Genomic DNA, 13,170 nt, shown 5'->3' with positions numbered 1-13,170 from the left:
TAGAGTAGGGTTGCCGTCTTTCAAACAGTGAAAAGTTTGAAATATGGCAACCCAGCCAGAAAAGTTGTTCAGCTTTTTTCTTTTTTAGTTCTGCCCAACGTTGTTGAGCTTTCTTGGCAAAATCGCAAAAAAATTAATGCTGTTTTCCAGCAATTTTTGTGGAAGATTGGCAAAAAACGGCACTGCCGACATTGGACATTTTTACCAGTTTCCACCTGGACACTGCTGCCGACTGCGGTTTTCCAGGCTGCAGAAATCCCAGACATATGGTAACCCTAAGTCAGAGCGTGGTGCTGATAACACTAAGGTTTCAGGTTTGAGCCCCATAAGAGACAGATGCATTGCAGTGGGGTGGACTAGATGATCCTCAGGCTCCCTTCCAGCTCCATGATTTGGGGACTGAATCCGCAACAACCACTGCTGGCAAACCTCTTGCTGGAAGAGAAAAGGCAAGTAAGAAGTTTATAGAAGGATAGAGAAAGTGGAGGAAAGTTTGTCTCCCTCTCTTGCAATGAAGCTGAATGTTGGAAGATTCAGGACAGATAAAATCCTCCTTTGCACAGTGCATGCTCGTATCGTGCCGTAAAACCTTTTATTGGCATCACATACAACATCCAAAACAAATCAGTACGGAATTACCACTTCCCCTGTGGCACAAAACATTTGCTAAAAGTAAGGAGACTCCAGCATTCAAGGATACAAGTCCATGACCGTGTGATCCATTTGTTCTCAACAGAGAAAGGTGATCTTTCCCCTGTTGTTGGAGTCACTCGGTTTGACAAATTTATCAACATTTAATAACTGAACTGTCCCACTTGCACTCGCATAGGTGACCTAAGAAGAGGGGGATTGGTGATTGGACTGACAAAGAAACCATAGCAATTAAAACCGAGTTACAGATAGGTAGCCGTGTTGTAACTGGAACCATGGAAGGCATCACATTGAGCCGCATGAAATGGAAGTCCATCAACCTCACCAAAAAACTTGCACAGGTACAGACTGATATCTTCTTTCTTACTAAATGCAAGAACCTTGACATTATACCCAAGGGTCTTAGAATTAAGAACCCTCTACAATCCATGTATCCCACTGAATATGCAAGAAAACACTTAGTTGGTCTTTAAAGTGCTACTGGAAGGAATTTTTTTATTTTAATTAAAACCGAGGTTAGGAGAATCTATAGAGAGTTCAGAGAGACAGGCAGCCTGATATCTACTTCTCCAGAACCCGACAACTTAGGGAAACTATCCAGCTCAGTCAGACAAGATATAATCAGCGCATACTCGAACCGTAGCTGTCAACCTTCCCTTTTTTTGTGGGAAATTCAATAATTCCAGCACCGCTTCCCACAGCTATCCCGGATTGTTAGATATCCTGTAGACTGTCCCCAGGACAGGTGAGGCTGCTGATCCCTTATTTTCGAGGCTGCTGATCCCTTATTTGCAAATCTGAAAGTTGACAGCTATGACTTGAACTACGGAACTCCCTGCCACAGGAGGCAGTGCTGGCCACCAAGTTGGAAGGCTTTAAAAGAGGATTGGGCAAAGGATTGATGGCTAAGCTCTGCTTCCACGGCGGAGGCAGCGATGCTTCTGAAAGACAGGGCTTTTCATGCGAATGTGCAAAGACCCTCTCTCTTCCCAGCTGCCTTGCTCATCCCGTCTCAACCTGCAGTCCTTGCCAGAAGCCGACTGGTTTTTTGTGGGAGGTGGCGTGAGGCTTGGATCCAAAACCCAGCCCGCGCCACACGCTCTCCAAAAGGGTTGCCATGGAAAGACAACAAGGCTTCTGGAGGCTGGGGAGGGAGGGAGAAGCCTCGCTCTGTAATTTAGAGGGAATCCAGAAAGGAATATTCCTCCAATTCCCGTTTCATGAGGAAATATTTGGATCGGGGCCCTGTCTGGCCACAAAAGCCTGGCTCGAGTTTGTCTCTGCGGCCTGATGAGGCTCCCCTAGGCAAGAGGAGAAGCGGAGGGAAGGTCCACCTGGACGCAACTAAGCCCCGTTGTTATGGCGGCAGGGGAAACAAAGCGTAAACACAGCTTGGCCTGTCGCGGCCCCGGCTGAGGGATTGGCCTCCGCTCAGGGGACAACCGTCTTGGCCAACTTTCTGGGGAGGGGAGGCTTCTTGCAGGTCCTGCCCCAGCCACCAACAGCTGCGTCTCCCTATTTCACAAAGGGCTGAAACACATTTGTGTGTGTGTGTCAAGGGCAAAGTCAACGGGCACGATTAACTTTATTCATTTCCATGGGTCTGCTCTGAGTAGGCTGGCCATCGCACACGGAAAACGTTGAAACCAGAGTTCACATTAAATTGAATTAATCAGCGGCAGAACCGAAAGTTTGAAAGGCAAAAGCTGCCCTGAGTAGCTGGGGCAGCCCAGCTGGATGGGCAGAGTGCAAATAAAGATATGGTTATGATTTGGACAGAATGCAAACAGAGAGGAAGATAGCCTAAGTTCTTGGGGCAGGGAGTTCCACAGGTGGATTGTGCTTTTTGCCGACCCACAAACCACTGGGAAGTCTTCCCATCCAAGGGAGCTCTGCTCAGTAATAGAGCATCTCAAGACCCCTGAGTTGGTACTGGAGAACCCTCAGTTCCTATTTCAACCAACCCTTTATTTGGGACCATCCTTGTGCCCTCCATCTTTCTCAACATCAGGGTCTTTTCCAGGGAGTCTTCTCTTCTCATGAGGTGGCCCAAGTATTGGAGCCTCAGCTTCAGGATCTGTCCTTCCAGTGAGCACTCAGGGCTGATTTCCTTCAGAATGGAGAGGTTGGATCTTCTTGCAGTCCATGGGACTCTCAAGAGCCTCCTCCAACACCATAATTCAAAAGCATCAATTCTTCGATGATCAGCCTTCTTATAGTCCCCTACATCTCCAGGTAGGGCTCAGAGAAACCCACTGCCTGAAAGCCTGGACAGCTGCTGCCAGTCAGTGTTGCGAACACTGCGCTAGATGGACCAAATGGACTGACTTCCTGTGTTCCTATGTTCCTAAGATAACTGTGCCCCATACTGATGGCTGTGTATGTGTGCAGGAATAACATCTGGGCTTCCCGCTTCCATTGGGTCCTGCAAGGGATGCACTCATTTTCAGCCACAGAAAAATGCGCCTTGCAGGGAGACTTCTCAGAATATGTATTCCCTGCCCACCCCCCGCTACCTCTGAAAAATGGGAAGGGGATTCCCTTCATCCCTAGGACATGCCACGTGCCCGCAATCCTGCTTCTCGCTGGGTGGAGAGAGGGATCTGGGCCAAACCTCAACAGCAGTAAAAAAACAAAAAAAGCGCCCCTCTCCAGCTCCTGGGAGCCGACCCAAGTCTTGGAAGAAAAACAATGAGGTCATCTTGGAAGCTCTGTGAAAGACAAGAGCCCAGATCTTCAAGGATCCATCGGAGGAGAGAGAGGGTGGTGGGGCAAAGGGGGAGCAGAGATAGGACAGTCCTTGTCTACACAAGCTAGGGAGGAGGAGGAAGATTTATTTCATTTAGGAGTGGTTTCCCACGAGGCATCCCATTACAAAGAATATGCTGGGAGCATCAGGCCGGAAACAATATGAGCAGCTGGAATGGGGTGTGTGTGTGTGTGTGTGTGTGTGTGTGTGTGTGTGTATGTATGTTTGTGAAGTAGACACTGAATTGGTGTCAAAGTGTCCTTTCTACATAAGACTCATCTGCCATAAAACCCAAATAAAGAAATTCCTTCCAGTAGCACCTTAAAGGCCAACTAAGTTAGTTCTTGGTATGAGCTTTCGTGTGCATGCACACTTCTTCAGATAAAGTGAAGAAGTGTGCATGCACACGAAAGCTCATACCAAGAACTAACTTAGTTGGTCTTTAAGGTGCTACTGAAAGGAATTTTTTTATTTTGACTATGGCAGACCAACACGGCTACCTATCTGTAACATAAAACCCAAGAGCATTGTCGCTGGCAATTCGGGATATATTCTAGGCGAATCTGTCCATTCGGATTTCCCCCAGTTTCTCATTTTTCTGATCTATTCAGTTTTCCACATCAGTTTGCAGTTTGTTTATTTATTTATAATGCATTTTAGCTGGATAGCTCAGTTGGTTATAGTGTATTGCTGACAACACCAAGGTTGCAGGTTCGATCCCAGACAGCTGCAAATTCCTTCATTGCAAGGACTTGGACTAGAATGATCCTCAGGGTCCCCTCCAGCTCTAGGTTTCTATGAGTTAACAGCACGTTAGTGTGAATTTCTCCCAACGGATGCATTCTTGTATGCAATTTCGCCTGATAGACACATTATTATTATTTTGCAAAGCCATTTTCCCTAATGTGATGCAATGCCTTATTGTGTGTTATTTTCACTCACATAGGGTTTCAACACACGCTTTACCAAAACATGCATTTTTGTAACCATGACTTGGCTGGGGAACCACGTTGCAGAAATTCGGAGAAGTGAGAATTTGGAAAGATGGCTTTGTTTTGGTTTGTGCTTTCATTCTGAAAGGGCTAATTAGGTAGGTTTGCTTTTAAATGCAAACTGGATCCAATTTTTCTTCCATCTCCAGTTGTGCATCCTGAGTTCATGCCGGCCTTCACGGATCTTGCCATTGCACTCGTGAACCAAGCACAACCATGTACTCTCCTGCAAGCGATGCTTTGCTGGGCTGTTTCCGAAGGAAGGTTGCCAGCTGGTAGTGATGTCCTCCCCAAGCTTTCAAGGGATCTTGCCCCATATTTATTGCTGTTAATGGGAAGGAGAGCACATCCTGGGCACAGACAAGTTTCTCATTCGATCCCCGATATCCACTGGACATCCATTCAGAACAGATAAAAGAAAGGACTTATTTATTCAAGTTATAATTAAACGATGGAATTCACTGCCACAGCGAGGCACAGCTTTGAAAGAGAGCTAGAGCATGGGTAGGCAAACTAAGGCCCAGGGTCCGGATGTGGCCCAATCACCTTCTCAATCTGGCCCGCGGGCGGTCTGGGAATCAGCATGTTTTTACATGAGTAGAATGTGTCCTTTTATTTAAAATGCACCTCTGGGTTATTTGTGGGGCCTGCCTGGTGTTTTTACATGAGTAGAATGAGTGCTTTTATTTAAAATGCATTTCTGGGTTGTTTGTGGGGCATAGGAATTCTTTCATTCCCCCAAAAAAAAATATAGTCCGGCCCCCCACAAGGTCCGAGGGATAGTGGACCGGCCCCCTGCTGAAAAAGTTTGCTCACCCCTGGGCTAGAGGAATTCATGGAGAATATAACCTCAATGGCTGTGTTCCAGCTTATACTCTTGGTGGGGTACTAAGGTGCCTCTGAATATTGGTTGCTGGGAACAACAAGTAGAGAGGGGATTATTGCACCCAGATCTTCCCAGCTGTGGTGTTCCTATAGGCCCCAAGTTGGCCACTGGGAGAACAGGATGCTGGGCAAGTCGGGCCTTTGATCTGGTCCAGGAGGACTCTTTTTACGTTCATGGGTGGCACTGTGGGTTAAACCACAGAGCCTAGGGCTTGCCAATCAGAAGGTCGGCGGTTCGAATCCCCGTGACGGGGTGAGCTCCCGTTGCTCAGTCCCTGCTCCTGCCAACCTAGCAGTTCGAAAGCACGTCAAAGTGCAAATAGATAAATAGGTACCACTCCGGCGGGAAGGTAAACAGCGTTTCCGTGTGCTGCTCTGGTTCTCCAGAAGCGGCTTAGTCGTGCTGGCCACATGACCTGGAAGCTGTACGCCGGCTCCTTTGGCCAATAAAGCGAGATGAGCGCCACAACCCCAGAGTTGGTCATGACTGGACCTAATGGTCAGGGGTCCCTTTACCTTTATTCTTAATAAATTCAAGAGTCAACATGCCATCTTCAGAGGCAGCCTACCTGTGAACATCACACCCTGCAGAACCAACAGCTTGGGTGGGGGGCAGCCATCTACCCCCCTTCAGTGGGTGCATCTGACGGGCCACCTTTTGAAACCAGAACCCCAGGACTTTCCTGTTTGGTGCTGCTTCTGCAGTCTGCCAGTGTCCTGATAAAGAATCGCCAGGGACTCGCTCACACTTTGCTCGTCTTGTGCCTCTAAAGCACAGGTCCGAGTGCTTTTCCGATTCCCCCGGGGACAAGCGGAAGTGTGGAGGAGCCCAAGACATGTTCCATTGTTTGGCTAGCAGCAGCTATTTGCCCTGGCCTGCTAGTGTGGTGTAGTGGTTAAGAGCGGTAGTCTCGTAATCTGGGGAACCGGGTTCGCGTCTCCGCTCCTCCACATGCAGCTGCTGGGTGACCTTGGGCCAGTCACACTTCTCTGAAGTCTCTCAGCCCCACTCACCTCACAGAGTGTTTGTTGTGGGGGAGGAAGGGAAAGGAGAATGTTAGCCGCTTTGAGACTCCTTAAAGGGAGTGAAAGGCGGGATATCAAATTCAAACTCCTCTTCTGAGGACCCTGGCAGACAGCAGTCCTGAACTCCCTTCAGAAACTGGGTTTTGCCCCTCGAGCCCTTCTGAGCCTGGGGTTGGGCCAGGCAAAATCTACAGTCAGGCAAAGAATCATAGACACCGAGAGACAACAGGACTGCTCAAGGTGCCCCGACTATAAAATTGGAGAAATCGAGAGAGATATAGCCGCACTGGCAGCATATCTCTTCTTTCTCGTATCTAAAAATGCAAGAAGGGCCTTTACACTTGCCAGAAGCTCGGCTCTGCCCTCGCCGGTCCTGGAAGGATCCTTTTAAAAAATCCCGTATGCTCAGAGACTTTGCGCCTGTTCATTGGGAGTTATAGGAAGCTCAGAGCACTTGATCTTTAGATATCCCTTTTATGTAGAGGCACAAAATAAGACCATTGATCCCCTACTGGTGAGGCTCGCTGACCTCCCAGAAAAGCAAAAATTCGACCTTCTCCTGTTAGGCAAAGATCAGAAGACGACCCGTATGGTCACCAGATTCTGTGTACAGATCTGTAGGCGCAGACCATCTCCCGACTCAAACTAGTTCGTTAAGAAAATTCCCAAACTCGGTTCCATGGGTGACTCTGGGTCAGCTTCCCTGCGGCACTTTATCTTAAAGTTTTAAGTGTCTATATGCTTATCGCATTTATAAATTTTAAATTTATTGTTGTACATTGTTTTAATTGTTTTCTTTCTGTGACTGTACCCCCAATTGCGTTTTATAAGCTGGTCTCCGACCATAATAAATTATCTCTCTATCTATCTATCTGCCCTGAGGACGAAGAACTGAGCCTCCAAGATCAGGGGCAGTCTACCTCATTACCAGTTACCGGGCACAACGACAGCAGAGGGGCATATTTTGCTGCCCCTGTCGCAGGATTATGCTGTTTATTTGGTTTGGCCACCGGATGGAAAGCCCACGCTGGACTGGAGGGAACCCTCTTTCGATCCGGTCCTGCCGCTTTAAGAGCGATCCCGGGACGGAAAATTCCACCCCGTGCAGCTTTCTCCCCTCATTGCATCTTTTTGATGTGTGTTAGTGGGCGGGGGGGGGGGAGCGCGCGCGAGAGAAGCCACACCAGATGGAAACCCGCAACTGCAAGCGACTCCTTAAAGGGACAGGAGCCCGGACGCCGCGACTTGGTCCACGTTGAGGACAGGCGAGGTCCTGTAGTCGTGCTCCCTTTTCCTTTTTTTCGGGGAGGGCGAGCAGAGCATCCCCACCCCGCCCTGTTCCCCCCGATCCGTGCCCCCCCCCACCCCGCCCGGAAACCTGCTCCGATCCGCGGGCGCAGAGGCAGGGAGGGCTCGGCTCGGATCGCGGAAGGGGAGCGAGGGACGCCGGAGGAGGCAGCGCTTCTTCGGCCGCGCCGTTGCAAGCGAGCCTCGGCTCCCGCTGCCCTTTGTCCCTGCGGCGGCGCCGCCCCTTCCTCGGAGCGCCCCCATCCGCCGCCCCCGCCGGCCGCCCCGCCGGCCGCCCGTCCACGCCCCGCTCCTCCTCCTCCTGCGCTTGGAAGCTGCGAGGATGGAGCGGCTCCTGCGAAGACCCCCGGCCGCCCTCCGCCGCCTCCCGCTCCTCCTTCTCCTCCTCCTGGGCGCAGCGGGCGCAGCCAGGCAGGGGCTGCAAGGTAAGCGGGCGGCGGGGACGGCGCGCTCGGTCCAAGCCCAGCCAAAGTCCCGGGTTCGATCCCCGAAGGGCTCGCTCGTCCGGAAGCGCTGCCCGAGCTCTGGTTTAGGGGCAGAAGGTGCCCGGTTCGATCACGGGGGGGAGGGATTGCTGGAGAGATGCTGCCAGCCAGTGTCGACCAGGCGGACCCAGTGGTCGGATTGCTGCCGGTCAGTGTCGACCAGGCGGACCCGGTGGTCGGATTGCTGCCGGTCAGTGTTGGCAGCACGGAGCTAGATGGACGGAGTGAGTGTTGGTAACGCCAAGCTAGGGGAACCCGATGGTCCAATTGCTGCCCAGCGGTCTGATTGCTGCCGGTCAGTGTCGACAATCCGGAGCTAGACAGACTCAGTGGTCTTTTTTGCTGCTGGTCAGTGTTGGCAGCATGGGGCTAGTCAGTGTTGGTAATGCCGAGCTAGGTGGACCCAATGGTCCAATTGCTGCCAGTCAGTGTCGACAGTCCTGAGTTTGATGGACCAAGACTTGTAAATGAGACAATCTGTTTAAATCAGCCGAATGCAAAAATGGTCCTTTTCTAAACGTAGAGTAAGCTTCTTAGTCCTCGTGGCTGCTTTAAATCACAACAGAGGGCACTGATCAATAGCCAGACCATTGGTCCAACTGGCTTAATACTGTTGACCTTTTATCCAAAACCACGAGGTCTGGATTCTTGCTTCACATTTCTGGGAAGAACCACCACCTAACAGCAGAGCATGTGGTTTGAATTCAGAAAGTCCCAGGTTCCTTCTCATGTTGGGAGGCTGATTTAAACAGGCACATCGGATGCTGCAGACTGCTGCTCCACCTAGCAGGTATCTTTTCCAGCCTCACCTGGAAATGCCATCGGGGACTGAACACCCTGCATGCAGAGAAGATGCTCTGCTTCTGAGCAATAGCCCTTCCCTTAAATCTAAAGTAAGATTCCAGTCCTCATGACTCTGGATTAAGGGCTGATTTCAGCAAGATGTTTCCTCGCAGTCAGACTCTGAGTCCAGCTAGCTTGGAGTCTCCAGGGTTTGGGAGGCGAGACCACGGCATTCTCGGCCCTGCTGGAGATGCCAGGGATTGAACGAGAGACCTTTAGCCTGCAAAGCAGATGGTGCAACTCTGAGTAAGAGAAGGAAGGGAAGATGGCAAGGAGGACAACAATTTAACCCTCCCTGTCCCCAAGTCACTATGGCCATCTCTAATCCCATGACACACACGTTTGGATCTGTTTTTTAAATCATCCTTCTATCCCCTCTCTCTCTTCTCCGAGAAGCTCAAGGTAGTTTACATCCTCTTCCTTCTCCCTTTATCCTCACAACAACCCTGAGCTTCTGAACCCGACTCTCTCCAGTTAGATATTCTAAACATTTAAGGTTCACTGGCTGTCAATGTAAAGAAATAGTTTGTTGTTGTTGTTGTTTAGTCGTTTAGTGGTGTCCGACTCTTCGTGACCCCCTGGACCAGAGCACGCCAGGCACTCCTGTCTTCCACTGCCTCCTGCAGTTTGGTCAAACTCATGCTGAGAACACTGTCCAACCATCTCGTCCTCTGTTGTCCCCTTCTCCTTGTGCCCTCCATCTTTCCCAACATCAGGGTCTTTTCCAGGGAGTCTTCTCTTCTCATGAGGTGGCCAGAGTATTGGAGCCTCAGCTTCAGGATCTGTCCTTCCAGTGAGCATTCAGGGCTGATTTCCGTCAGAATGGAGAGGTTTGATCTTCTTGCAGTCCATGGGACTCTCAAGAGTCTCCTCCAGCACCATAATTCAAAAAAGAAATAGTTTAGTATCGATAAATAAAGCAATATATTGGTGCTGGTGTTCTTAGTTCTGCAAATCTAACAAGTGATCAAAATAGGAAGAGTGGTGGTGGAGAAGTAGAGGGGACTGAGATAATATCATAAGTTTAAGAGTTCAGCGCTTCAAATGTTGTTGGGGGGGATACATCCTTTCCCTGCATGGAGAAAGCCAGCTCCAAAGGCAAACCGTTGGTCTCCTAGGACACATCTCCCTGATGAGCTATGTTTCTGCTTGTGGGGATTTGTTGTCATCTTAATGTGGAGGAGCATTTGGAAGTGGTGCTTCTCTCCTATGGCCTAAAGTGGTACAGACCATTCAATCAGGGTCTACAGTTAACCAAAATAAAGCAATAGAATGGACTGTATCACTCCAGACACTTTGAGAAGCTTCTCCCTCCACATACAAAAAATTGAACTCTCTGTGAGGAGAAATGTAGCACTTCAGGGAGAGCAATGGGCAGGGACCTTTTTACAGAGAGGAGCATTTGCGTGTGTTGCGGAGGGGTGGAATAAAACCTCCCCTTCACTTGGAGTCCAAGTGGCACAGTCCATTCTGATGCTTTGTCCAGATGCATGTGTGAACAGAGGATGAATCAAGCCCCTGATTTGTATGCAGAAGGTCCCAGGTTCAATTCCCACCATCTCCAGGTAGGACTGGGAAAAAGACCCCGTCTGAACTCCAGGAAAGCTGCTGCCAGTCAGTGTAGGCAACACTAGCCTAGATGGACCAGTAGTTGTTTCAGTGTAAGGCAGCTTCTTCCTATGGTCTTTTCCTCTTATGCTTAACTCTGTGACAAGTTTCTGTGCTGCTCAGACTGGCAGTCAATCCTCCCCCCCCACAAAAAAAACCAGGCAAGCTGTTAATCCATCCAGGGGCCAAATCGTCGCCAACGGCTGTAACATTCCTTTCCGTAGCAGCTGTCCAAATTAAGTGTTAACGGTATTCCTGGTTTTAGATCTATATAGTTAATCTGTTTGTACTTAAAGTTCTGGGCAGGATCTGCCTCGACTTCTCTGCCAGGGAGTGGAATCTGAGGATGTTCCAGGTGGACTCTTTATCAGACACCGCACACACCTTTGGGAGGTCTGGTCCGGGGCGGGTGGCGAGGCTGTGAATATGGACCCTCTCCTCGTGCCCAGAAGGAGACCACAGAACCCCCAGTAGATGCAAAGGCTTCTGTGTGCTTGAACGGAGACAGTGTGCTCAATCCATTCTTGTAAATAAATATCGGGCTGGAAGGCTGCAAGCCGGAGGGCCCCTTTCCCCAGGATTTGCCGTGCCTTCCATAAGCACACAAGGACAGCCTGCTGGACCACGCCAAAGGCCAGTCTACTCCATCTACTCTCGCAGTGGCCGACCAGGACCTGAGTACAAGAACACTGTGCCCACTTGCGGCTCCCTGCAGTGGGTACCTAGAGGCAGAATGCATCTGACAGTAGAGGTAGAATATAGCCGTCATGGCTAGTAGCCATGGACAGCCTTTTCCTCCAAGAATTTGTCCTCTTAAAGCCATCCGAGGCACGCGGGTGGCGCTGTGGGTTAAACCACAGAGCCTAGGACTTGCCGATCAGAAGGTCGGCGGTTCGAATCCCCGCGACGGGGTGAGCTCCCGTTGCTCGGTCCCAGCTCCTGCCAACCTAGCAGTTCAAAAGCACCTCAAAGTGCAAGTAGATAAAAAGGTACCGCTCCGGCGGGAAGGTAAACAGCGTTTCTGTGCGCTGCTCTGGTTCGCCAGAAGCGGCTTAGTCATGCTGGCCACATGACCCGGAAGCTGTACGCCGGCTCCCTTGGCCAATAATGCAAGATGAGCGCCGCAACCCCAGAGTCGGTCACGACTGGACCTAATGGTCAGGGGTCCCTTTACCTTTTTTAAAGCCATCCAAGCTGGTGGCCATCTATGCCTCTTGTGGGAGTGAGTTCCACAGTTTAACAAAGAAAGATTTTCTTTTATCTGTTCCAACATTCAGCTTCATTGCAGTGGTGTAGCATGGGTTGCTAGTGCCCGGGGCAGCATGTGTGGGAGGAAGGGAAACGTAGACATTCAACTGCCCTGAAGCTGCAGAGATAAGAAAAGAAGAGTCGTTCCATTGTCTGGAGAGGTCAGCTCCTGGTTCGCACTGAGAAGCCGTTTTGAACGGAGCCCAGCGATGCAAGCCGCAGCTATGTTGAAGCAGCACCGGGTGTCAAAATGTTGTGCCCCTAACAATTTTTCACCTGGGGAAGCCGTCCCTCTGGCCCCCACCCCACGCCCTGCCACTGATTGGATATCCATGCGTTCTAGCATTATAAGAGAGGGAGAAAAACTTTTCGCTATCCAATTTCTCCATGCCGGGCATAATTTTTATAAACTTCTATCATGTCACCTTTTCACTAAACTAAGAAGTCCCAAACACTGCAACCTTTCAGTCCATCCCCTTGGTAATTTTAATTTTGCTTCCCTAAACCTTTCCCAGCTAAACAATATCCTTTCTGGAGTGAGGCAGCAGGCAGCATACTGAGTTGGAAAGAGGCAGGGCTGAGCAGCAGCAAAGTTGACCTGGTGCAAACTCGCCAGCAGAACTAGACTCCCTGCCAGTATGTTCCCACTGCGCTGACCTCCCTGCTACACCCATCTCCATCCTGGTATTATTCTGCAGTGACTCAGTTACATGAAGGTTGGGTGAGTGGGGCAGTCCTGCCAACATTGTCTGCTGCGACTGCAAATGAAAGAGACATTCGGCTAGACACTCTCAAGGCAACACACCCTGCCTTTAAATTATAATAATTCCAATCATAAAAACAAAACACACACATGAGCTTGCATTGCAGTGGATAATGTTTTGACACAGGAACAAGCTGGATGGTTGCATTTTGTTCTGGAAATGCAGTAAATTATCCTGATGTGAAAGGAGGGCAGAGAAATCAAGGTAGATGAGAATAGCGTCCCTTTTTTTATTTGATCCTGGAATGTCCCTCTTTTCCTTAGGACACCCCTATTTTCATTGGAGAAATGTTGGAGGGTATGGAGGCAATCCTGTACTGGGAAGGTTTTTAAAAAATGTTTAATTTTTATTATGTTTTTATATATGTTGGAAGCTGCCTAGTGGCTGGGGCAACCCAGGAAGATGTGTGGGGTATAAATAGTAAAATCATCATTATGGAATGGGACGTCCCTATTTTCATAGGAGAAATGTTGGAGGGTATGGAATAAAATCCTAGGTCAAGAAGACCTTACTTTAGGTGGAGGGTTGGGAAAGGCTGAAACTCATCTAGCCCGCCACCTTGTGTGGAGATCAGGAGTTGCACTTGGCTCTAAAAGCACAGCATCTTTTCC

The 13,170-nt window shown here is 49.7% G+C and overlaps 1 protein-coding gene across 2 annotated transcripts in view; it reads left to right on the top strand.

The window, feature by feature from the left end:
* THBS3 (thrombospondin 3) overlaps positions 1-13,170 on the top strand; it is a 56,683-nt gene that overhangs the window by 3,433 nt on the left and 40,080 nt on the right. Inside the window, exon 1 of one of the 2 annotated variants that reach the window (XM_082202105.1) lies at positions 7,880-8,036. The exons of the other annotated variant lie outside the window; for it this stretch is intronic. Coding sequence (XP_082058231.1) covers positions 7,934-8,036 — 103 coding nt within the window. The 5' untranslated portion in view covers positions 7,880-7,933. Of the gene's footprint in view, positions 1-7,879; positions 8,037-13,170 lie in introns of those variants that run through there. 2 annotated transcript variants of the gene reach the window in all.

This window comes from Podarcis vaucheri (genome assembly GCF_965113315.1).
Source record: "Podarcis vaucheri genome assembly, chromosome: 16".
In the NCBI taxonomy this organism is placed as follows: Eukaryota; Metazoa; Chordata; class Lepidosauria; order Squamata; family Lacertidae; genus Podarcis; species Podarcis vaucheri.
This window is presented reverse-complemented; position numbering and strand designations above follow the sequence as displayed.